The following is a 27379-nucleotide window of genomic DNA, read 5'->3' as shown; positions in this document are numbered from 1 at the left end:
TGTGAAAAGTCTTGTGTTGATATTACAAATCCAAAACTAATATAAAATACTGAAAAACAAGTAAATATTTAAAAAAAAAGATCGTTCCCCCTTTCCACCCAATGTAACTTGCCACACAGAAAGGACCTGGCCAGGTGCAGGGGTTAGGTGGTAGAGTGCAATGATTACCTTTGACTGTGAGTGGACATCAATACAATGTAGCCAAATACATGGAAATATTAAAAAAAAAGATCGTTCCCCCTTTCCACCCAATGTGACTTGCCACACAGAAAGGACCTGGCCAGGTGCAGGGGTTAGGTGGTAAAATGATTACCTTTGACTGTGAGTGGACATCAATACAATGTAGCCAAATACATATCTTGAAAAATCTAAAAATGACAAGCTCACCTTAATAAGACAGACACTAAGTGAAATCCATACCCTCCTTGATGAGCTGCATGATGTTAATGGCTAAACTTAGAATTTATTTACTCAAAGAGGCATTTCAGTGACATTACTGAATTAAAGGGACAATTTTTAAGTGACATTCCTATTTCTGATGACTAAAGGCTTCCTACAAATTGAAGCACCATACACGAGTCTGAAAACTCTTGTTGTGTTACTAGATGCAGGAGAGCATTTTGTTTACAACCTCATTAATTACTACTGTACATTTATAAAGCAAATATTAAGGTGGTTACAAGCTTTTGAGCAGAGATACACGTGACATCTTGCTTGTAACCATTTCCCTTAGTGGCAGGAGATAAGTAATGACTAAAATATTTTAAGTACAGTACATGGTGTTTATACATCTGCTATACTGCACTAATCAGTTCAAATCAACTTTTGGTCGTTCTTTTTCCTTCATACTTCTATGATTTTCAATTTAACACATTAATCGCCCCCAGCATCTTTGTTACTTGGGTGGATAATGCTGTACAGTATATTTATTGCAGGAAATCTGAGGAGTGATAACCACTGGCAATAACAATGTTTCAGTCAACCAAATCAATTTACACAAGACTAACACAACCCAAGTTAGGGAATACCATACTCTTTAACCTAAGTTGGAACAAGTTAAGAATTCTGTATTGTACTTGACTCTATTGTCTGAAAATTTACTTGTAATACTCAGTTGGTCTTGTAGTTTCTTTGATCTGTAGGCTCAAGACCATAAGAGAAACATATTAACCTAGAGGAACTAATTCAAATTAATTTTTCTGATATTTTCACCAGTCATCTAGTTTCATACACTGTACAGTACTTATACTCCTTTTATTATGAACCATGCAAATACTATGTCAAATAGAAATTCCAAGAGGCACGAGTTAAATAATTACAGACCTAACATTACCAAACAATTTACTTCCGTAACAAAAAATTAAGATGGACTGTATCAGATACAAGTACGGTACTGTATATATAATCTGATAGTAAACTTATTCAAAGAAGAGATAAATGTTGCAATAAGTTATACATTTGGAACAGTTGGAAATTTCATTCTATACTTGCTTGTTCAGTACTAGTAAATTCTTGTAAAATACTCCTCTCTAGCTCAAAGCTGTATTCGTAGTTATCCCAGTTGAAGGAATTTATTTTTCCTATCATCTGTGCAACAGAGCTGATGTCAATTGATTGCACATCCTTATCTAGAAGAACATATGACGAAAGTTTAAATGGAACTCCATCAATTGCAGTCTGAATATCACAGCTTGCAGGCCTGCAAAAAAATTTATTCAGAATTAATCAATAATAAATGAACCTAAACAAAGACAACTAATGTACAGTACTGTATAACCACAATACAGTACAGGGTACTGTATTTTTATTCTGGTAAAGTATTGAAAAATTAAGGAGTGATGCACAAAACCCCATTTTCTGGCTAAAGGCCGAGCTGAGTGATCCGTGAGAGTCCAGGTTCCTAAACATTCATGACAGAACCCACCAATAATGTGGGGAATGGCAGGTCATTAGCAGGAAATTTTATTAGCATAGTATGTAAAGTAGCTAAAAACAACTATCTGTGCATACTTTGTGGGAAGCAATATGAGACCATGGATGATTAATTTGGGTACAGTATATGAGGGCTGTCACACATAAAATTTCGGAGAATATCGACCTCCACCTGCACAGATAGTTGTTTTAGCTACTGTACATAGTGAGCCAATAACACTGCAGCTCTTCACCCAGTTACACCAAGAACCTCACAAGGTATCCAGTGGTGTCATCATTTCCTACATCGCAAGTGAAGCTTCTTGGGCTGGAATTAAACCCTTATAAATACATAGCACCTTAAAAGGAAACCCAAGGCATAACAGAGGGCTTTCAATCTCCAGCCTTCAAGCCTATCTGCTGAAGACCCTAAACATTCGGAAACTGAAGAAATGTATGTCACTCACTCTGGCCCTAAACCATAAATTGCGGTCAACATTATTTAATGAGAGACCTTTGTAATCTTGAGCCAGTTAAAGATATGGGAGGTGTAAGTAAAGCTTTATTATGATCATTAAATGCCTCAGCAAAGGAAGTCAGACAGAGCCAGCTATGCCTTATAAATGAGAGTTTAATCTTAAATGCCAATTCAATAACATTCTTTTTCTTAACTGGATTAACCTCAAGTGACATTTTCAACATTACCTTTGTGTACTGTTTGCACTTTCTTTCCTGGGATCAATGCCATATGGTAAGAAGGCACTGGCACCCCCTACAGTGTAACCTGGTGGGGGGTCATAAATGGTGCTCTGACTGGAGGTATCATCTGAAATATTCAGATATCAATCATAAACTATTTAGTGACTGGAAAAATATAATCAATGTTACTGAAATACTACAGACTTTACCTGCTACTGAACAAATATTTAATGAATTACTGTACTGTACAAAAGTTTTATTCATCTCAAAACAATATCACTATTCATGAACAGAGCAAAAATAAATGGATGAGGGCCAACTTTTGAAGCCACATTATTTCCGTTATGGAAAAAATAAAATCTTCATAATTGTGTGTCTTTAAATCACACCATTAGGTATGAACTTGAATAAAGATCTTTACAACATAATTCACTCTGGAAGAAACATATGCTATATTTACATGATCTGCATAAACTACCTGTCATAAATAAGAAAAAATACTATATATATATATATATATATACTGTATATATATATATATATATATATATATATATATATATATATATATATATATATATATATATATATATATATATATATATATATATATATATATATATATATATATATATATATATATATGGCATTTATCTTGCAATAGTCTGTTGTTTAGGAAATTACCAAAACCAATGACTCAACATAATTGAATCACTCAGATGAGGTGGCCTGTCAAATCACAATCAGTTATATTAGCAAAAATATTGACTTTATCAAAGTCAGGTAACTTCGGCATCAGTTCTATCTGGGAATGTGATGGTTCTACATCTAAACTTTAAAGGTAGGATTTTTTCTAAATTCTGTCTGCCATATATCAGCCCAAGAAAAAAAAATTAAGGGGGTCGAAGCTTGAAACCCAATTTGTGGCTGTGAGTATGACTGACCTGAGTTTTTCACTTAGAAAAAAGCCTTCCTTGTTCCTTGCTCATGGAGGGCAGCGAAATGTTACCAGATAGTCCAACCCTTTGGCAATGGTAGAATCTTATAGGTCACTTACATTTTAGGTTATATAATATATGTAGTGAAATAATGACTCTCTTTAAGTAAAAACAAGTGTAACCAAGTTTAATCACAAACCTAAAACAATGAAGCCATCACAAGTGGCATCATCACATTTTTCTTCAATAGCTTCAATTCCTGGATCAGTGGGCGACTCCCCTATGACCGGAGACTTACGGCGACCAAACATTCGATTGAACATGTTTATTTATTCTATTACCAGGCCCTGTGAGACAAAAGTACACATACACAGTATAGTAATACATAGCAGTTATTTCAGCAAAATTATATTTCCATAAGACCCTGAGCTTAAAAATGGTAAAATAAAAAGCTACAGGGCTCTCATTAAGAATTACCAGGTACAGTAGGAGGCATGATGCATATACTGTTCAGCACTGTATATTGTTCTGTAAAATAGTAGCCACCTACAAAATCTTGTATTAAAAATCATATTTGTAAAGATCCACCCAAAATAAAATTGGTAACTCTTCCAAACCATAACTAGAAAATCTTACATGGTTACGCATGATTCTGGAAAAAACAAATAATTATGATATGGTATAGAATACAACAATGCAACCATACCTGACCTAACAATCCTTGGTTAAATTTAGTTTGCGTAAATGTTGTTATAATTAGTTTAGTTGCAGTGTACTTAAACAAGTGAGACTTCTAGCCTTACTAAGGAGATTTTAATGTCATTTTCAAAAGATTATATTCGTTGTTATGCCTTTGCCCCAGAATGGAGCCAGTGCATGCCCGGTACTTGCCAACAGTACGTAACAGACATGACCTACCACCTAAGCCAGTGGCAAAGAGGACAAAAGAAAAGTAATCTTCCATTTTTTTTTCTCTTATCCTCTTTGCTACTATCAGCTCATTAGCCACTTGAGCACATTTCTGTTATGCTCTGTCAATTCAAAATATAATTTCTATTCGTTAACATGAACAAATTATTATGGTACTTCCTTAAAACAGCACTACCACCAGAAGAGTTGTTGAATTTCGTTCATATTTTCCAAAGATGTTCTAATCATTATACAGTACAGTAATAAGTATTTTAAAAGAGGAGACTTTATTTTAATTGTTATTTTTTTGTTTTATTCTTTTCTATCTACGATAATAAATCACTTGTAGTGGGCAGGGCACGAAGGATGAGGGAAATTGGGGGGTAAAACACGGTGAAAAACTGACCATATGACACTAAAATGATGTCTCTTCATGCTTTGTACGTGAAGAAAATAATTACAGTAAACCCTTGATAACTCAGCATTTGATAACCCAGAATTTCATATAACTCAGCATGGATATGGTCTCAGAATGTTATAGTAAAACTCGGGAAATGCCGAGACATATAAAATTATCTGGGAAAATCTCAGCACATCTGGCCACCTACATCACCTACCTTGCCTCTGTGTCACCTACCATACCTCTGTGTCACCTACCATACATCTGTGTCACCTACTGTGTCACCTACCATACCTCTGTGTCACCTACCATACATCTGTGTCACCTACTGTGATCCTTCATTCTTTGCCTGCAGTGCTGGTAAGTTTTACTGTTTTACATTTAGTAATAACATCTATACATAGTGTATATGGGTCAATATTTTTTTATTGTTGTATTTTTGTACGAGGGGGGAAATGCCTCGATAAGTCGGAATTTGGGATAACTCGGCAAGGCCACAGCCCCATATATGCCGAGTTATCGAGGGTTTACTGTATTTACTGTAAATACGACTCCGAAAATCTGCTAACTCAGCATGTGCTCTCAGTGTCATCCCACTTGGACGATCGTCTGTTTTATGCTATTTGTATACTTTTTAATTACATGATCAGGTTAGGTTGGGCTAGGTTAGGTGAGGTTAAATAGCATAAAACAGACAATTGTCCAAGTGGGAATCATCCAATTGGGATGTTATCACTCTTATGTCTACAATACACATTTAATTACACCATGATGCTTCAACGAAGTTACTTTAAGTTACTTTCCTTGGTTCCAGATATGAACATGAGTACTTTCTGTTTAATATGGCGAGGGGTCAACTAGGAAGTTAGGTAAGTTAGGTTGGATTCTTTGGTTGGTTCGGTCAGATTCTAATGGGTTTTCTAAATGTCACCTCTTTCAAAATACTTTCTATAATGATAAGAACATGTGGAAAATATGAACAAAATCAAACTTCTGGTGGTAGTGCTGTTCTCAAACATCGCCTATATTTCGGGTCAATTTAGTAGTCTCGACCAGCCATGGCTTTCGAGTTGAGCAATGTGTTTTCCTAATGGTTTAAATAATTTTGAAATACTTTTCTTTTAAGACATTTTCCTCGCAAATCACGTAAACTTACCTAACCTAACCTCCTAACCGGGGTGCTGGATCTCCTGAAGGAAACATCATTGAAGCAAAGTGTCTTTAAATTTTTAAACCATCGAAAAAACACATTGCTCAACTCAAGAGCCGTGGTCAGTCAAAACTACATATTGACCAAATTTCTTACAAGTTGTTGTTTAACACGAGACCATCTTCCAGAGTATTACCATCCAACTGAAATGGTAGGTCACTCACAAACCATTAATACAAAGCATTTTCTTCTCTAGTCACAGCTTCTTCAGGTATGTAATAATTAACCGGAATTTTAAATTGTTGGTGTTCAATACTTCGCCTGGCTTTAATAAGATTAGGCAAATTAATCCAGTCTTTTAGTTCTGCCTGCTAATGAAACTTCGAGATAGTGACAGTTATCATCTTAATAACTCCCAGAAGAATGATATCACCTTTAATTGTTACGTTACCAATTCGACTTTTCAATATTGTACACTTTATGTAATGTTTAACTGACCTTAGTGTTTGATACATGACCTTAACTTGTCTCACTAACTATACTGACCTTGAAATGTTTTCTTATACTATGGTATTTATTAAAACCAGGTTATATACACAAGAATAATAAACATTAGAGCCTAAACCAGATTAAATTTACAGCTATTGTCTGTAAAATTACCCAAAAAATATGCCTGATTGACCATAAATTTGTGCAAGACTAATAAATTATTTCACAAATATATTTTTTCTCCATTAAATAACCTTCCAGTACGGGATTGAATCAAAATAAACTTATATAACTTTACTAATTAACTTATTTAACTATTGGTATGCCTAAGGTACATTTACAACTATTTACCTCGATGCCCAGCTTTGTGATGTACAGCAAGATAATAATATGCATAGATTATAGAAAATTACTAATATGTTGATTCCGATAATTGTGCCTAATAACCAGTTGGGCTTATGCTTGTTAGCTAGCCGCAGTCCCTGTTAGGCACTGTTGGCAAGTATTGGGCTAAGCGGCTAACAGGCCCATCAGTGACACAAATGATGGCAAAGTTTTAAAATATGACACTGCATTGCCGTGACGTCATGGGCCCGTGACGTACTAAGCTTATGTTACACGGGGCAGTACTGGAGAGTGGTGCAACTCAAGCTTCCTCTTCATATATCAAAACCTTATTTAGTGCACAATGTACGGTACTCTAGCCACATTATCCTTACAGGCCCTCAAATCTTTGGGGCCAAGTTTCAATGGAGTTAACAATGGTAACTTAACATTATCATTGCTCAATTCACTGGTCCTAGAGGAACGTCGGTATAGAGCAGCAACAAAATAGTGTATTGTTCAGTTGGTGCTTAATTTTTTTCAAGCCAAAAGCTTTGTTATTAGAATGAGTAAGGATAGTGTTGAGTACATCTCGCCACCATGGAACTTCTCATGGGTAGTGAAAAAGGAGATTTGTGCATCTGCTAGGCCACAAACTGAAGCTAATGTAGCTTTTCTTAGGTAAGGCAAAGCTATGGATTACTCTGTAGGTAGGTGACAGGTGTAGAAGTTTTGTTTATCTGGATTGGCTATAACTGCTTTGATTCAGCCTAATAAGTATACAACAGGGTGTCTTAAACTCACACACAAAATTAATAAGAACAATGGAGGGCTCCTACACAGGTCACTGGCCTCCTTCCTTTGGAATTTTCTGGTAAACAGTTGCTTTAAGGTACAGTGATACATTGGTAATTATTCCACAAACACTGGCAATTGCTTCAGGCATGAAAAATATGGTCTTTTTGTGTTTACACACCGCACATTCCTACCACTTATATATTATCATACCGGTACCCTATACAGTATATGTTTCAAGCTTGATATTTTTGTTATGTTCCCAATCAAAGCTGACCCATAGGCCAGGAGCATTCTCTAGTAGAGTACAGTACTATACTGTATTTTCTATGGCCATCCCAAGGAGAAGAGATCCCATAGTGATTGAGGGTACTGTGGTAAGGTAATGATAGGTGCTAACCAGTTCTTTTTAGCCAAAAGTGCCTTTATAAGTTCAAAATACGAGTTATCTTGTTTGGTGTTCAGTGTCCTAGTTTCCCTTTATGTAACTACAGTACATGTAGAACTTTTACTTGCACATAGACATCTGTACTTTACTGTACTGTACATGCTATAAAATACTTGTCAACTGACTTTTGTAGATTACCGATTTATATGTTCCTCATCTTGTATATTGCCCCCTCTTCTGTTTCTGTGCCATGTGTAAAAGGGGTTAGCTACTCAATGGTTGTTCCATTTGTTTGTTTACTTTATTCCTTGCTTACCTGGGTGATATCATGGGTACTTTATACCAATTTTGTTTGTTTTCTTTTGTATCTGCTTTCTTATCCAGGTAATATCCCAATCTCTTTTAACATAAGAAACTGAAATTTGGATACAATACTGTAGTGTCCAAGTGCTTCAGTATATTTTTACTCATTTTGTTCATGGCATGGAATGGGGAGCAGCGTACATATAAGAACATGAGAATGGAGGAAACTGCAGCGGGCCTATTGGCCCATACTGGGCAGTCCCGTTTACACCCAACCCCTATTGCTCATATAAGCATCCAACCTATGTTTGAAGCTATTCAGCGTATTCGACTTAATGATGATATTTGGTAACTTGTTCCATTCATCCACTACTCTGTTTCCAAACCAGTGTTTACCTATTTCGCGCCTAAATCTAAATTTGTCTAACTTAAAACCATTGTTACGAGTTCGCTCCTGGTTGGATAGTTTGAGTACCTTTGTAATGTCCCCTTTGTTTAGCCCTGACTTCCACTTGTACACCTCTATCAGGTCGCCCCTCGCTCTACGTCTCTCGAAGGAGTGCAAATTAAGATGCTTTAACCTGTCTCTATACTCAAGGTTCCTAATGACCAGGATTAGTCTTGTCATTCTCCTCTGAATTCTTTCCAAGGATTCTATATCCATTCTGTAACACGGTGACCAGAACTGAACTGCATAATCCAGGTGTGGTCTCACAAGCGCAAGATACAGTTTTAGGATGACCTCGCTAGTCTTGTAACTAACACTCCTTTGTATGAACCCAAGTACTTTATTCGCATTGTTACGAGCAACTTGTGTATTAATGTATTTCATTGTTTAAATTATTCCACTAGGAATGAAGGTGTTGACGTTCTTGTGACTTTGAGTGGAGAGACTATGCCCCATCATACAGCACACGAGTACTTCCAGTGTCATCTCCTTCATGTGGAGGAATTTGAAGATCCATCTATGGAACAAATAAATGAATTTATTTCCATATGTGACAAGGCTCGCGAAGAAAAAAAGGTAACAGTCGCTTTGTATTTGAATAACATACAGTAGGTGTACTGTATAGAACTTCAGAAATGTGATCTTTTGGCTAAACAAAACTTTTGTGAAAATACTGATATATTATGGATTTTTATCTATTTATTTATTTTTTTCCAAATCCCAAACTTTCACTTTTACAGATAGTATGTGTTCATTGTAGAATGGGGCGAGGACGGACAGGGGTGATGCTTGCATGCTATTTAATGAAATATTATGGACAGGCTCCTGATGAAGCTACCTGGAACGTGAGGCTTATGCGTCCATATAGCATTGAGACCTGGGAGCAAGAAAGAGCTGTTAAGAAGTTTAGAGATTTCCTTGCTTGGGGACATTTATAAAACAAATGTTTGTCAGTTGGGAGAGAAGTTGAAGGAGATTGGAAAGAGTTATGCATGCAGTCTTCTAAGTACAGTGCAGCTAATGTGTATAGATACAGGTGCAAGAAAATTTAAAGAAAAACAAAGAAAGACTGGTGGGAGGATAGGTTGGCAGTGCTCATTAAGGAGAAGCAAAGGGGCAGTGAAGTGCCTGTTTCAAGTGACATTAGAAATTAAAGGGAATGGTAAAAGAATAGACAGGTGTGTGAGGGATCCTACCAGCCTAAAGGTATTTCTCCAGTATCCTACTTACACATAATAAGTGTACACATTGTTCACTATAAGATGTCTCTGGCGTGATGCACGTGTGAGCAAAGGCTAGATGTCTGACCCAGCACATTTATATATAAATGTTACACCTTACAGGGTATCAGGTTCTATCTTGGCACCAACCAAATCCAAAGTAATATATTGTACTGCACTTAAAATTTTTGTTTAATGAGTTCAGCCCTGAGAGAACAGCCACCTGAAAGGGTTCCTTTCAGACAGTAATTGGGCCTTCACTTATCTACAGTATTAGAGGCGAGTGCCTTGGGAGATTTATCTCCCTCCTTTTTAATTGTATTCCTCATCCTGTACCTGCCTTTAGGGTGGTGAAGATTAATTTAATTCTACCATTATTTAAAATATACATAGTAAGCACAGGTAGTCCTCAATTTTGGCAAAAATGCACATTTACTGTATTTAAGTTCCAATTTCAACAATGAAATTGTTTACATATGTATGCAATCAATTATTTATAAATTTTCCTTAATTATGTATGAGTTTATAAAGACCCACAAGTACAGTACTTTGGCAAGCACACATTGTATCAAGAAACAGTGTATAATTAAACATGAGCCGAGTGAAGGAACAAGTTGACAAACCCCTGGAAGAGGAACAACATGCACATTTCTCTCATTTGTATTTCATACATGTTTGATTGCAATTCATGTACTTTTATAAATTTATAATTTCAATATATTTATTTATTTGTTTTTTTTTAGTCAGACCAAGTACAGTACCCCAATATGTCCCAGCCAGGAATGCATTCCCCTTAATTTAGTTGTGTATATTGCAAGGGTTTTCAGAAATGGAACCTTTGTGATAAATGAGGACAACCTTTGGTGTATTACTGTACTGATGATTCAGTAAATTCTTACTGGAATTTATCATTTTATGTTCTTCATTCTTTTCCAGATAATGTACACTGATGAATGGAATTTGTTGCATTAGCATTGTTAATAAATTACTACACTGTATCTATAAATAGTTTTATATGAGTAATCATGCTAAAATAATTATAGGTGTACTCCGAAAACCACTGTCCTAATAACCACCAATTCACATAACCGACGATTATGTACAGGGGAAATATCCCGCAAGTTTCGTTGCGCACCCCGTTGATCCAACGATGGGGAGGAACAAGAGAGATGTTTGGAATTTGGCGGGTGGTGGGAATTCTAGTGACGAGTGCTGTGTGCTTTTGCTGCCATTTTCCCACTTCTGCAACTGTGTTCCACCCACCTTGTACCCTGTTGTCTCCAACTTCTTATGTTACAAATTCATGCCTAAATGGACCAGCAAAGACTGGTAGGATTTCAACTTACCACCTCAACTGTCTCTACCATCTTTAAGGACAAAGCTAAGTACAAGGCAGCTGCTGGTGACTGTGTTTCTCCCTCCTCGAGCACCGTAACCAGAATAAGTGACCCCAAGCTGAAGAATATGGAAGGGTTGTTGATAGTATGGATCGAAGACAACCAGCAGAGGAACTGTCCCTTAAGCCAGGCCCTGCTCCAGAAGGTCAGGTCTCTGTGGCTTTCTGTGAAGGGGAAAGCCACCTCCTCCAATATTCCTGACTTCAGTGCCAGCCGTGGAAGGTTTGGCTGGTTTAGGAAGCAGCTTACCTGCATAACATCCAGTTAGCAGGGTAAGCTGCAAGTGCTAACGAGGTGGCTGTAAGCACATTTCCTGGTGAGCTGAGGGACAGGACCCAGCAGGGAGGATATACAGCCAAACAAATCTTTAATATTGACAAAATGGTTTAATACTGGAAGAAAATGCCCACCAGGTAAAAGTTTAGAATAGCTCTACATCTACTAATTAACTATTACTGCACATACACATAATCATGTTCATAGTTATTTTACAATTTATTTATTATTGGTAATGTCTAAGAACAGCACTACCACCAGAAGTTGTTCAATTTAATTTATATTTTCCACTATGTCCTAATACAACCTGACCTAATTGGCAAAAGAAACCCATGTAACCTTACCTGACTAATAGCCTTGGTCCAGACCACCCCCCCCCTTTCCTTTATATTAAACAGAAAGTACTTATTTTGATATCTGGTACCAATGAGAGCAACTTTGTTAATTATTATGGTGTGATTTTACGTTATTTGTGGACTTGAGCTTCGTGCATTGGTTTTAAACAAACTGCGCAGCCGAGAATATGTGCTGACTTTTCAGATTTTAAGTTAAATACAGGGATTTTAATTTCTTCAGGTACAAGGCATGTAGACACAAAATTTTTGTGTCATATCAGTTTTTTAACGTGTATTACACAATAACGTCCCACATCCTGCACGCCCTGCCCACTATGTTGGTTTCAAACAAATGGAAGAGATGATGATTGATTGTGGTAATTACATCCCTGGTGACACAACAGCTTAGGTCATATCACCAAATTAAAATAAAGGCTTAACAAACCAAAATCAAATCAAATCCAGTAACAAATAATATAGAATGTTCATAAAAAAACATTTAAACATTAAGAGATAAAACACAAAGCTTGTGTAGAAAACCAGCTTCCTCCTTGAAGGAGAAGATGTCCCCTCCCAGACTACCCACTCCCCCGCTACCACCAAAGAGAAACGGTAAGACCCCCCCAACATAATTGACTGGAAGGGAATCATTACAAATAAATGCAAACTTCATAGAAATCCTTGAGTTAATAGTAGAGGAATGTATGCCCTGAAAAATAATGAGAAGAGGGAATAAGACTGGGTGGATAAATCAAAATTTGTCATTTTTTTAAATTCAGATGAACACAATCTTACATACAGAATGTGCAAAAAATAAATTATCATAAGATCAAAAACAAAAAGCAAATATAAATTTCTTTGTGCACCAAGGAGAGTTAGCAGCAGGGTGAGGTGGAAGGGGTTATTTTATGATAAACAGAACTTTCTTCATATTTTTTTATTCGGTTACATGCCCACACACAATCCTACATTATTAAATAATGTGCAAATAAAGTAAAATAAATAATTACAGTATTATTAGATCAAAAAACAATTCTTTACGTCTCCAGCAGGGCTGGGTTGCTATGGCTGGGCTTGAGGGAGGTTACGTGTGACACAGCCAGAGTCAATGCAAATGGCAGCGTATGATACTTTCATTTAGCTTTTCCTTAATGGTTTTAGCTGCATATTTTCATCTAGATACAGTAGTATTTTAGTAATGTTTTAATGTGTTAGGTAGTAAATTACGGTAGTTGTGTACTACTTACCATTAGCTAGGTAGGTTTTTTGTTGTTCGTGAACTGATTTCATGTTTTTTGGATATTGGGGGTTTTCTTGTCATTGGGGAACAGAACCTTATTTTTCCCAAATGTTCGTTTAGTTGCTATTCGAAAATTCACTTGACAAATGTTTTTTAAGAACCTAACCTATTTGTATAGCGAGTGATACCTGTATTAATATCCAGAGTATATAAAAAAGGGATTAATATTAATATACAGTAGCCATTCACTCTATGTAAATTTTAGAGAACATACTGAAGTACAATGGACATAAACTGATATCCATTATATAGAACTTAAATTTTTTGGTAACAATGTTATATTAATATAAGTATAAAAAAGACCTAAAGCTTATGAAAATATTTCTATTCATACTATGGTGTCCTAAAGTCAGCCATGACTCTTAAGAATTTACATTTTCACAAAAAACTTTTAAAGGAAATCAAGTTCAATACTTACAAAAAATTAATTATCTTTAGGGAAATGTAGGTAAAGTATAGTATTTACTTATTATATTGAAGATGTTTCGGAAACAGAAATTACTGTATACAACAGATTAAAATGAGCTTGCAAAAAATACAATGTTGACATAATCAACGAGAAGAGGCACACCTTTAAGGTGACAATACAGCATATTTATATTTGTTATGAATCAGCCTGATTTCCCATATCACAAAAAACTCACACTCGGCTAACTTATAACATCTAAAAGTACAGTAAACCCTTTAACTAATGGGAAAATTGGTGTAGGGGCAGTTACATGAAACTTTCTTTTATATAGAAAGCTTTCTTTGCCCATTAAATTACACCCTTATTAATCATAATTTTACCTTTAACATCAATAAGCCATTAATGCTGGCATACAGTAATCATTATCATTACCATTTGATGTGCTGATTGGAACAATGTCCCAAAGGTTAAGTACCACATAAAAAAAAAAAAAATATATATATATATATAATTATTGAGAAATATGGTCTGATTCCTTGATGGTGTTATCCCATTAACTAGAAAACCCATTAGTTAAAGAGTGGTTACTGTACTGTATATTAAGGAAATCCTTTTCTAATTCAAGTTTAGAAAAAGGTTTTATATTAAAATATTCTATGTACATATTATAAATACTATAGCAAAATCTGTTAAGTTTCATAATGATTTGTTAAGAAATCTCTCTTGCAAGCTACAGGATTATTATTGTATATGGACAGGAATGAGTTTCCGAAGAAGGGGCTAAGCTCACTCTAGTTTATGTATCCAACTGAAGATCTCATGAACCTCAGAAAAATTCCTCATACACTATCAGAAATGAATGGAGAATCCTTAAGAGTAAACTAAGAGGATGACCAAATTTTAAAAAAATGAAGAAGTGTGCATTGTAGTCTATCATAATGAGAAATACCCCAGCTTGGGCTATGACTATATTGCTACTGCACAAAGGTTTGTTACATAAAAATAATAGCAAAGCTTACAAAAATATTACCATTTCAAATGAGGAGCTCCAGACCATAATCTGCTAAGTGCCAAAATAGAAAATGGAAGAAAATGCTCATGTAGGAATGTGTTACATACAATAGTCTTTTAAGAGGACTCACCCACATGTTTAGCTTCCCAATTGCCTCTCTGACTTAACCAGTGAACAGAGGAGAGGTTGGGGAATGCAATGCAATACATAACATGTTTCAGTGACATATGGCTCTTAGCAGGTTATGGTCTGGAGCTCCTCAAAAATGTGTCTGTGTGTGTATTTACTATTTTCCAGCCATAATGAATTAAACAGGAATAGACTTCTTTTGAGAGAGAAAAAAAATCACTTATGTTAGCAAAGTTGCACTATTTTATGAATTTCCACAGCAGCATTTTGAAAAGTAAGATGTAAATCAAATAAATTTTTTAGGGTGCACAAGAATGATATTCAACTCTTCCACCCATAAGATAAACAATGTACAGTACATCCTCCACACCCTATAAGTATTCATATAAATCTTGACTAAAGTCTCTGTAAAGATCTTGAGACAAGCATTACAGAAAATCAGCCGCATATCTCTGAAAAGAGTCCTCTACCTCCAGGCATAATAATTAATAAAGTCACAATGCAAGAATTCACCTTTTGTACACTTGCTCCAAATGTTTTTTTATGATTTTGTGTGAGACAATATGGCACAACAAACGAAGGATTTTGACAAACCTACTGAGACAATAGGAGTTGCAGTATGCATTTTGAAATTCATCAAACCCCTCTGCAAAGATGCTTTTTGGAGTAAGGGTACATTGTAAAGGCAGCTGCTATTGTTATTTAGCAAACTAAGTTTACAGGTCAGAATCATATTAACTGACAATAGTAGTTACCTTGGTCATTTTCTCACTATTTATAGAGCGGGTGTCTAAATTCAATACAAAATCCTAGGTTGAATTAAACACGACCTCTGGTTCATTGTATCACAAGCTAGTCACTGCTAATCTGTGTCCAAGAATAACGAAATGTTGTACAATATGATCGTCATTTAAAGCTCCTGAAAATAATGCAAAAGAAATAAATTAATAAGTAAATTCATCCTATATGCTTTAAAGTTTCTAAAACTGTACAGGTTACCCTAGAGTTATGATGTCTGATGTTACAATCATTCGTTTTAATGAAGCAGTCATACTCATACCCCATCCCCAAGTTACAATCAGTCACTCTCAGTTGAATGATCGCCCCTACAATCAACCATTACCGATCGCCAAGAGTCATGGCCGTGTTCCTATACGCACCTCTCTTGTCATATCTCAAATTGATTTATGTGTCAATTCCAAGCACCAACCGTTACTATTCCTTTTCAACATTTGTCACTTTGTTTTATGCCAGTTTGAGAATGTGAAATATTCGTTGAGTGCTCGGTGTTCCACAATTACATGTACAAGTGACTGTTTTATGAACAAAATCAAGAGACTGATCATAACATGGAGTGGATATGTGCATTTTATTGGTAAAGTAATTTTCTTTATTTAACTTTTCAGTGTATTTCCCATTTCAGTATCTATGTTTCCAATAATGTGTCTTATTATGGGCAGAATTGTATTGCCTTGTAATGATTATCAGCTTTTACTCCACTGTGCTTGCAGCTATATACAGGTGCTCCCCGACTTACGACGGGGTTAGGGACCCAAATCCAGGTCGTAAGTCCGACAGATAAATTTTTTTTTCAAAACTTGTTTAAAAAAAAAAAAAATCAATGAAATACAGTACGTACAGTAAAAGTAATAAATAGTGTGGAATGGATACAGTGTGACTGAGCACTTACCTTTAATGTAGTCAGCTGAATGCACACAGGGCCCCCATAATTTTCTAATTATACATGGAGACTACATTAACCGGAAACGTTTCAGTATAGAAAATGCGTGTCTCATTTGAAAAAAAAAAAAAAAAAAATCATAATAATTGGTCACAACTGCGGCGGTCGTAAGGTCAGAGCAGGTCGTAAGTGCACGATGGACGTAAGTGCAAGCAGTCGTAAGTCGGGGACTACCTGTATATGAAAAAAAAGCCTCCAAAAATGTAACCCCATTGAACCCATTTTTCAATTTCTTTGAATTGGATGTGTGTTGGCTTCCATGACATTTTAGAGGAAATGGTGAGGCCTAGCATATGTATATTAGAATTTGGCAGAATGACTGCATCCTGAAAAATGATTGGTGGGAGATCGTCTATTTTAGAAAGTGTAATTGATAAATACTGTGTTTTATTGAATCTAATCACGTTGAGTGTATATCCTATATATTTCATAGAAAATTCTACAATAACAAATTTCTATTTAAGAATCAACCACAGCAGCAGGATGAGGGAGATTTTAAGAACCAAGGAAATATGCTTCATGTACTATAATGAAAGCTTACCATTAACAAGAATCCACTTGGTCCTATAGATTGATGCCTCTGTTGGCCATCTGGAGTTCAAATCGTTTGTTGAATCTGACACCCTTAAGGATCTTCTTCTGGCCCTCACGTATTTGTTGGCTGTAAAAAATAAATAAATAAATACAACTGCCATCTATATACATTTTTATAGACTTTAACATGACAACACAATCTTGTTACTTCTAACCTGGATTTAATATTGGGATTCCTTAGTGCCATATTCTTCAATGTAGCTCGATCAGGAAGTGGTTTCATAGCCCCTTTATAAGGAACATAACCTAGGGGCTTGTTTATAGTGGCCTTTGGGTCATAGTCAGTCCTTTTTTGTGCAGCCCCTGGACTTGATTTCTGAGAAGCAAGCAGCTTCACAGGAGCAGGAGTGATCAGAGACTGGTTTGCTGAAATGAGTTATATTTGATTAATGGTTATACAGTAAGATACACACACATACAAAGAGAGAGAGAGAGAGCTGTATGATAAGATGAAAATATGAGTACAGTGTGTTAAAGAATGATCATTTCAGCTTCTGGGAAATTACTTTAGTTACCCATTTACATGTACTGCATTTATGTTTGCTTATCATTTCATCCTTTCCTCCACTATCTTTTTGTGATGCTTTATGAACCCAGTCCACCTTACATAAACGGTAACAAAGCATAACTCACAGATGTACACTCTTCTGGCAAACACCATTCACCGACAATGTCCACATTCTTAAGGATCAGAACTCATTAGTAATCAAAGAATTTGGCAAATTCTTCATCATGCTTTGTTACATTACAATTAAGCTAATGGTGAAAACTTTCATTATTATATGAAAGTAGAAAAAAACGGCAATACATACACACAAGAAAAAAGTATACACAAGACCACATAAATTTCATAATTTACTACTTAATGTAAAACAATAAATTCTGTAATCACTTGAATGCAGATAAAGTAAGGTTTACTGTACAAGTCATGGTGACTTCCAAGCAGCTGAAAAGTTGTGTTCTGAGCTAGAAAAAATTAAAATGGGCAGGTAGAACAACTTTTTTTCACTGGTAAGGGCAGTGTGGATATAGTACACTGCATACAGTCTTTGGTAAACAAGGAATCAGTGTGACTAGCATGCACCTGACTACCTTCACTTCCCAAACTGCAAATCTAAGTAATCACTCACAACTAGATGAACTGGGGTGACTGGATGTAAACCAGTGACTCTCAAGACAGGGGTGAGTACTATATTCACTTGGTCATAGTAGCTCTCAGCATACTTTTAAGTCTTTGAGGGGTGGCAACCCCTTAAGCAAGAATGATATAACTCAATTTAAAACTCTGATATAACAATTTCATGGCAGTCCCACGATACCATTAGGGACAGTGTGGATACAGCACATTTATATACTAAACCTCTGGTATGCAAAGAGGCAGCATGGCTGGTATTACAGCTGACTGACTTCACTTCCCCATCTTGTAGAGCTAGGGATTGTACCCATTTATGGCTGGGAGTGCCCAGGATCATACCAGTGACCCCCTAGGGCCACACCAAAAGCCCCTTTTCCCTCCTGGCTACAGTTGACAATCCAAATTTTAAGGGTTGTAAGGTAAAAGGCTAAGCATTACAGTATGTACAGTAAAGAATATTTTTCTTACCAGGCTTAACATTTTCTTTAAGTTGTGGTAAGGCACCACAATGAACTGAAGAAGTAAAACGCCTTACTGATGTGACCTTTGAAGCTGTTTCAGAACCAAGCTTTGTGGAACTTTTCCTCTCTCCTGCAGTGTTTCTAAGAGATACTCTGGGTGTTTGTTGAGTATTGGATTCATTTTCAGTTTTGGTGGATCTTAGGGTTACAGATTTCTTCGCAGTTCTTGAAGATTTAGATGGTTTATTGATTGATTTGGGAGCTTCCTTTATAGTTTTCCCAAATACTTGCACTCCTTTTGGAGACCCTTTTGAAGATTTTGGAGGACTTGCTAGAGACTTATGTGTTGGCATCTCAGGTTTTTGAATACTTTTTAGCTTGGAGAAAGCTGGAGACCTTGTGGCTGAAGAAAAATAAGACAAGAAAATTATCAGTAGTTGAAATGAAAATATGGCAGTTATAATGTGGCTTACTTTAAATATTTCAGTTAGAACTGATTTTATAAACTACAGTATAAACTTTTTTCCATAAAGAATTGAGTTCCCATAATTATACAGTACTGTGTCATGCTGAAATTATATTTTAAGGATCTTTTGTTGAAACACTTATAGATGATTTATTCAGGATCATTACTGTAACACATTCATCTTTTAACACATTTAGAACAGATATTAGTTTATACGCCTTTTTTGCTGGCCGTAAATATTTTCACTTGTGGCCACAGCCTAAAATAATGTGAGCGTGATAAAAGTGTTGTACAAAGTAGAAGAGTGTTTCATATGGCATACAGTGTACACACTAGCATACAGTGTACACACTAGTATACACTGTCCACTCTGTTGTGTATAATACTGTACATGTGGTACTTTCACACTTACTGAGTGTACAGTACAGTATACTTAACTGTAAGCACTTTTTACGTCTTAACACTGCTTTAACGGTATTCTTGGCCGATTATATGCTGGTACAGTAATATACAGTACTGCACAACACAGGTTGTAATGAAAACAGCAATGGGGAAGAGAATGAGCTTGTACAATGGCAGCAGACAATGAACTAAGAGTGTCATGATGCTTGAACTTGAATAGACAGGCTGCGAGATACATCAGTCAATCATAGGTGTCCCATTCTGTTACACCCAATCGTAGCTCACAAGCACTCTGAGCCTTCTCAGCCACATGCTTGGCACATGTCGGTGCATTATGCAAACTCTCTGAAATTCATTTAAATGCCCAGAATGGAAATTTGTCATAATTTCTTGGTATGCTTAAAAATTTCCGAGTAATAGAAAGTTCTGTGGATTGAAGATTCCAGTTAACAGATAGATCACTGAAGTAATATCCCCATGAGACGGAATCCCTTTTAGCTGGAATTTAAATTTGCTCAGAATTTTTCCGGAAAATATCTCTCAATTTCGGGTTTGGGAGTGATTTTCAAAGTTGAAAATCAGACACATTTTCTGGAAAAATCAGAGAAAAATTCAAGAAACTCTCTCTGCTCTGGACCTGGGAATAAATATTCTGGGACTTCCATGAGTTTGCATCGTGCTTCAGCACACCCCCACGTGTCAGGTGCATGGGTGGACTAGCTGCTTGGGTTGCTGAGTTCATATTCTGCTGTCATTTTAGAACGTTGTTCCCTTGCTAGATGTTGTTTTTGCATACAATTTGTGTTGTGCAGTACTGTACATTACTATAAATCAACCATAAGATGAAAACCGAGACAAGAACTATTGATCTTTTGCAATGAATCCTCACTTTTGAATGAGGGTAGATCAATGGATAAGAGAAACCTAAAACAAGGGTGGAGAGAGAGATAACATATGTAGAAAACAAAAGTAAAGAGACAAAACCAGTAGCAATGCTCCTACACAGTTTATCATATCTTTATCCTACATTTACAGTTACAGCACACAATGTAAATTCTTAGCCTCAACAATGAATCTTGGCACCTCACATTAATTCACTACTCTTCAGAATCTATGAAAATTGAGTTTAGGCCGATGAATATTTATTAAGTAATTACTGTACTTAAAACTCAAAGGAAGAAAACTTACATACAAAGTTGAAATTTAAATTCTTGACACTTGTAACAGTTGGCTGGAACACTTTTTCCTGTGCAACCTAGAGGAGAAATTTTGAGAGAACCATTACTTCTACTTCAGTAAACAAGGCATACCATGACAACAAAATGTTTTTGAAAATATTAGATCATATATCATTATGACATCTAGTTATGCCTTCCAATCCAAAAGATCAAAGTACACTTTTGATCATGAAGGCGTATGCACTAAGTAGCAAGATAGTCTTCACCAGACATTAGCCAAAATTCCTTCATCTTCATAGAGGAATCACAAAAAATTCCACTCAGTAATAAGGTACACTATAATGGGGAGAAGTTTGAAAATTCTACTGTGGTGGATTTAATTGCACAAAGAAGTTTAGGAGCCATTATAAGGCACTTTAAGAGCAAAAATGTAAGAAGTTTTGCTTATACAGTATTGTAATTTGACTGCCCACTGGTAAACTCCAATAAGGTATTTTATTCAGCCTCTGATAAACTGTGGTTCAATAGGAAAAATCTTCCTTTTTGACCCATCAACTGAAATTGTGAATTATCCCGAGTATGCTCCTTGATTGTAGTATCCTGGAATAATACTTTTTAGGTGATGTGGTTGAACTTAAACTAAGGTTTTGAACCCTGACTGCCCTAGGAGGTAGATAATTAAGACTTGTTGGTATAAAAATATGATAACAGATAAATATACATTTAAATCACTACATACCGGAGGTTTCTTGGTTGAACTCCCAGTGGTATCAGTTCGCTTCCGCTTCTTATCAATATAATCATCAAGAGCTTCCATTCGGCTGAATGCTCGTTCGTGGATTTTGGCAAAGTTTGGCACTTTTAACTTACGTGCGTAGGACAGGAATCGAGGAATGTTGGAGCCATCATGTTTAGATCCTAAAAAATGAGAAGACTCTGCAATCCATCTTTTAAACCTAACATATGTTTTGAACTCAGCAACTTTTCATTTATAATTTTAAGACAGACATAATAAATACCAGTGGTGTGGAAATATTTAATGAGAACAGTTCTTTAAGCTCTGATTCTATGGGTCATTGTTAACTGAATGCAGAATATACATTCTTTAAAAGTTGAAGGCTAAATGTCCCACACAATCTAATATTCCCCTTCAATAATCAACAAGTTCTTTCTCCCTTTCACTCTATGGACAGGGAAGTATACTTTTCTTTACATGCATACATACATGCTTTACACTGTATACATACTGGAAATGATATAAATCACAAACAATGTACTGTGCTTACCCTCTTTTTTGGCATTTGGAGGATCAGCTCTCCCAACAGTAAATATTGGTTTGACAATTTTTGCACCTTGTTTGGCCTTAGTGTTGCTATGAGTAGTTACAGGGCATTTCATTCCAATCTGAGATCTCCGTGTTGATGATGGAGTAGCTGTCTTTACCAGACTTTTTTGCCGAGACATGCTGTAAGTATACCAAACAGAAATACTGTATTGTACAACAAATATATAAGGCACACTTCTAACAGTAAGAAAGTATTAAAATAGAGGTACTGTCTAGTACTTTCAGGGTGCACCAGGCCCAGGAAGGTACTACAGGTACACTAAGGTACAATCTGGTCACAAAGGTATAGCAAAGTACGTATACCTAGTTAACCAAGGTAAACCTAGATTACAGGAAAGACCCATATTCTTTGGCTTAGGTCTCAGCTATCCTTAATTTAGGGTACCAAGTCCAAACCCAATGGTTTGCACACACACACAAAGTGAGGCATAGTATAGCAGAAAACATACAGTGTAGTGCCATATATTTACCTTTGTACATTTGAGGTTTGGTGTTTTTCTTCTGTAGCTGTCTCCAAGGGTGACTTTGCCTCTGGCTTAGATGTGGCACTAACTGTTCCTATTATGGGAAAATATACATTAGATGAAAAAATAAGTGTTTATTTAGGGTAACTTCTAAAACCATAACTGATATAAATTAATGTTGTTAAGCTGTCATCAATTCCAAAACCTGCACCATCCTATTTCATCACTAATCAGTCGTTAGTTTCTTGAAATAACATTTATTACAGTAGTATATAATATATAAATACACTTTAAATGTCTTTATAACTACTGTTATGTAAATACTGTACCATCTATATTCCATTCTTTATTTTCAGTATAACAAGATGGACTGCATCATTCTATACACATATGTTCAGGAAAAATTTAATTAAGAAGAAACCTTATTTCAGTCTCATTACTAAACATTATACAGTACTGTATTTGTATTTACGTTTCCTAGTAGTAGGGCGGTGATGATCTTCACTCAAAACAGCTGGTGTGGCTACAGCTGCAACCACAGACTTTCTTGTTTGTCTCTTGTTGGAGATTTTATGTACCAGCTGGTTTAGTTGCTCATTGTTTTCCTCAGTCTGGTTAATAAGATTTAATAGCTATTAACAGGGTTTCCCAGAATGATTTACAGAATTGGAAGTACAGTAAAATATTCTTACAAAGTGGATATAATTTAGTGATAAGGACAAACAGACACTGAACAATGGGATGAAGGACATACCAAAAGTGAGGTGGGCAGCAGAGAGGGGGAGGGGGGGGGTGATCATCCAGGAAGCAACTGTGTGCACGAATGATAAGAGACCCTGGCACTGAGTGGTTGAAGGGGATGTTAGAGAATTTAAAGTGAATAGATAACAGAAAGGATGTGGTCTGTATTTACTTTTGGTAATCCTGTAAAATATAAAGAAAGTTTGCATGAATGAGGAAAAGTTTTTCTTGATAAGCAGTGTAAAGCAGGCCAATCTATCTATTTTCAGTGTTAAGTATACTGTAAACAATAACAGGCTGGCCCATTGTTGAGCTGGAGTTGGATTCAAAATTACCGCATATTTTGCTCCAAAACAGGTCCCAATGACCTAATTTCTTGAGGTAGACAGGTACAGCAATATTTCCGTTAGCCGGAATTTAAATTATCTTGGAAAATCGTTCCCAAAGCCGGAATTTTCCGGAAAATTCTGGCTTTGGGAGCAATTTTCCCAAAAACCATGAGAAAATTTTACCGATACCCGGAAAATTCCGGGGAGAGGGTTTCCGGGTTTGAGAGATGAAAATCAGGCACATTTTCTGGAAATTCAGAGAAAAATTTTCCCGTTACCCGGATAATTCCGGGGATGAGGGATTTTTTTTCCGGTTTGAGAGAGTCGTCTCGTTACCGGGTAATCTCTCATTCCCGGAAGTGTTCTGCACCAATTGTTCCAGCTAACGGGGATATCACTGTATCATTAGTTGGTCATATTCACCAAATTTGGCAAAAATTTGTCTTCATTACTGAAATATGACTTTAAATGTAAAAGTTTACATTTGTTAACATAAGCTATAATAAGTACAGCACAAGATATTTTGCACTTCAAGCAGACATGTTGAAAACAATCCATAAAATCACTGAAGCTAACTAACCTGCTGATTACTGACAGCTGGTGACACATCAGTGGCTGGACTGTTTTTATCTGTTTCAGTTAAAACCTTAAATGTAGAAGTTCTGCGTCGTTTTGGTGCACTAACAACTTCCTCCTCTGTTGAGTTCTCAGTTTTCTTTCCAATATCAAAAGTTGCTGTGCGACGTCGCTTTGTGACATGTTGGGCATTCCTAACAGCTGAAAAATATACAATGTCTGTAAGTGCACGCAGTTTTTTTTTTAGTATCAATCAGGTGTGGCTTTCTTCCCATGCCCCAGTACTACATCCCCTATTAGGATGGGGATAATATAATTTTTTCTAAGCATGAATTTGTTTGATTTGATCAACAAACAGACAACAAAGTTCTTTAACCATAAGACAAGTACGTACTGTACAGGGTACTTAGATTTTTTCCTGTACTATGTATCAAATAACTGTGATAACTTGTGAATAAGGAAGGTACACTAAGTGGAACACAAAATCTGGTGAACATGTATATAAAATAAAATGAGACTGCTGTGTACCTGACACAGGAGACTTGAATGTTAAATTTGAGGGCTGGCAAAATATGTAAAAAGTAAAATTATACCTTGTATACTGAACACTGTTCATATTTCGGTCCTGATTTACAACCATTAAAAAAGCCACAGACATCGAAAAAAAAAGATGCAATTATCAGGAAACTGAAACTTCACACTACTGTACTGTACTGTACGTCCCTTACCATTCTCATTACTCTTCCTGTAATGACCTCTCTCTGCTGGAGCTGCTTCAACCTGCATAAAGCAAACACAGCTTTAGAATATTCTATATACAATAGCTACAGTACAGGTACAAAATATTTATATGTGATTTGTATTGTAAAAAGAAAATTAATACACTGCAAATCAGAAGTAAAAAATATATTGTAGAAATAAAAGAATAACACAGAATATGAAAGAAAAAAAATAATTAATGGTACTGAGATTTGTTCTCAATCTTTCAAGTCTTTCCTTATTATGCTGTAGGTTGGCTGTTATGAAGAAGATTCTCCCCCACTCCTCCATCCTCAACTCAAAAGTTAAAGCCCAAAAAATGAATTACCTAGCTACTGTGGTCAATTATGTGGCATACACAGGAGGAGAAGGGGACTACTGTCTTCTGCTGATCAGAGGACTTTTGTTCTGACTTGGAAATGTAGGGAGTTAATACACAATATATATTTTATTTATAGACTCTCCTTTCACCTCTGCCTTTGCCTTCTCTCGTCCTCCCCACCATTAGTTGTATCTATAACTATAATACCTTGAGAGGTCTTTTGAGAAAATATTCATGAAATGATGTTAGGAACAAATACTGTACTGAAATTTTTCTTTATTTGGAGTGAAAAATGGTCTTATTCTCACCTCATTTACCCTTTTCTGCTTATGTTAAAGCCAAACCAATAACCAACCACAGAAACCTACCAAACCTTACCTAACTTCCTAGCCAGGGGACTGACCCCGTCATATTAAACAGAAAGTGCTTTGGCGCATTCACGGTAAAATAGTATTAGTAGGAACTTAGCTGGTCACGGCAAAATATCCACTACGTTTTACCTACGCACACGTTAATCAAGAACTTACAGTAACTCAACATAAATTTCTCTCCAAACCTGCCTGACTACTCTTAACATCCCTATTACCTGCGGTGGATCATCTTCCTCTGCAAAAAATGAATCAGGGAACTGAATATCTGACAGAAACTCCAGCGTTGATTCTACTTCTTGTGGATTTGTACTGTCAGTGTTTTCCAGGACGTCACTCGATGCAGCGTCTTCCAGAGCAGCAATTACAGCCTCTGCATCCTCACTTATAGTATCTTCAATATCTTCAGTTTTGACATTGTCTTTCTGATATTTAAGTAGGGCTTCAATGAGTTTCTCTGTCTGTAAAAGAAAAATAATTTAGCAGAATAAATAATTTTCTACACATTAAGTTAATTTAGCGAGTTACATGCCTTATCCTCAAGACATTAATAGCTTGTTTGGACTACCTATCTATAGTTAAATTAACTTTGTGGAAATATGTTTAAAAGTAAGTTCTTTCTTTTTAATATACCGGGGAAGTTAGGTCAGGTCAGGTTAGGTTAGGTTAGGTTAGATTGGTTAGGTTAGGTTAGGTTAGGTTAGGTCTGTCCTTCATACCCACAAATGTTAAATAGCGTTTATTAAAAATATATCCATTTTTTTTAACATATTTCCACAAACTACAAATGTTCACTATAATATAACAATGAAAATCTGGCGTTTTTAAAAATGTTTTCAATCAATTTCTCTCGAGGGTTAATCCTATATAATAACCATAAAATATTTAGCTGTAAGACAAGGAAAATTAACCAACTTACCTTCAACCTTTTGGAAGTTTTTAACCCCAATACCTTCCCTATTTTAAGTAATTCGCCATATTTCTTGTCCCGAAGGTCTTCATGAGTATAATTCTCTGACTTCATGGTCTTAAAACGAGAGTAAAAAGGTTAAAAACCACGATAAAGAATAAGGAAGGCTGTACTAGGCTATCACGTCCCTCCTGTAAACAGATTTAAACTCCCCCACCCAAGTGATGCTATTGGTCGAGAGAGAGAGAGGCGCGTTCTGATTGGCTGACAGATATGGGTAAAAGTTAGGTGTGTAATTTAAATTCTTCTTGACATTATTCAGTAATTATTGATAAAAGTATTAGGGTTGATGATAATAATAATGGTAGAATGATAATCGTGGTGAAATTTAAAGAGTAAATTGTCTTGTGGTAGATGTAGCCCCCAGCACCAGGCAGTGTTGACAAGCTGTGTCCGGAAGCGTCAACGTGGCTTCGTTACATTGTATTCTTCCCCTAATGTATCATAAAATATATTTTAATAATATTTTACTGAGTCTAATGCATAATATGTTAATATATTATATTATAAATCATAAATTATACATCATACAACAATAAAATTTGTGTATAGTGATTATATTGTTTGGAAACTTCTACATAGGTTTACCGTTTAAAGTATACTGGTTACTTTCATGTTTTGGGGCGCCAGAGCAAATATACCCACTATTTATAGTTATAAAATAAGTTAACGTAAATATTAACACAACAGAACTCA

The 27379-nt window shown here is 35.9% G+C and overlaps 3 protein-coding genes across 4 annotated transcripts; 1 reads left to right on the top strand and 2 right to left on the bottom strand.

Moving 5' to 3' along the window:
- Positions 1 to 362: 362 nt before the first annotated feature.
- LOC121853702 lies at positions 363 to 7016 on the bottom strand. 2 transcript variants are annotated; one of them, XM_042348038.1, is made up of 4 exons: positions 6848 to 7016; positions 3748 to 3895; positions 2617 to 2737; positions 363 to 1699 (listed from the first exon to the last, which is right to left on the bottom strand). In XM_042348038.1, exons 2-4 carry the CDS (start codon positions 3869 to 3871, stop codon positions 1477 to 1479), a joined length of 468 nt encoding a protein of 155 aa, XP_042203972.1. In that variant the 5' UTR covers positions 3872 to 3895; positions 6848 to 7016; the 3' UTR covers positions 363 to 1476. The 2 variants fall into 2 exon arrangements, with proteins under 2 accessions (XP_042203972.1, XP_042203971.1); XM_042348037.1 differs by lacking the exon at positions 6848 to 7016 and adding an exon at positions 6506 to 6688.
- A 21-nt stretch (positions 7017 to 7037) lies between these two features.
- On the top strand, positions 7038 to 10972 carry LOC121853701 (dual specificity protein phosphatase 23-like). The gene is made up of 3 exons (XM_042348035.1): positions 7038 to 7501; positions 9159 to 9330; positions 9495 to 10972. The coding sequence occupies exons 1-3, from the start codon at positions 7386 to 7388 to the stop codon at positions 9690 to 9692; spliced, it is 486 nt and encodes a 161-aa protein (XP_042203969.1). The 5' UTR covers positions 7038 to 7385; the 3' UTR covers positions 9693 to 10972.
- A 1932-nt stretch (positions 10973 to 12904) lies between these two features.
- On the bottom strand, positions 12905 to 26834 carry LOC121853700 (nucleolar and spindle-associated protein 1-like). Its single transcript, XM_042348034.1, has 13 exons — positions 26633 to 26834; positions 25932 to 26174; positions 24993 to 25044; positions 24269 to 24465; positions 23091 to 23229; positions 22625 to 22712; positions 22096 to 22274; positions 21549 to 21727; positions 20820 to 20886; positions 18771 to 19166; positions 17323 to 17533; positions 17115 to 17234; positions 12905 to 15751 (listed from the first exon to the last, which is right to left on the bottom strand). Exons 1-12 carry the CDS (start codon positions 26735 to 26737, stop codon positions 17138 to 17140), a joined length of 1953 nt encoding a protein of 650 aa, XP_042203968.1. The 5' UTR covers positions 26738 to 26834; the 3' UTR covers positions 12905 to 15751; positions 17115 to 17137.
- Positions 26835 to 27379: the final 545 nt, after the last annotated feature.

Source organism: Homarus americanus, unplaced genomic scaffold (assembly GCF_018991925.1).
Source record: "Homarus americanus isolate GMGI-L3 unplaced genomic scaffold, GMGI_Hamer_2.0 scaffold13041, whole genome shotgun sequence".
NCBI classification, from domain to species: domain Eukaryota; kingdom Metazoa; phylum Arthropoda; class Malacostraca; order Decapoda; family Nephropidae; genus Homarus; species Homarus americanus.
Note: the sequence above shows the minus strand (reverse complement) of the source record. Positions and strands in the feature narration are given on the sequence as shown.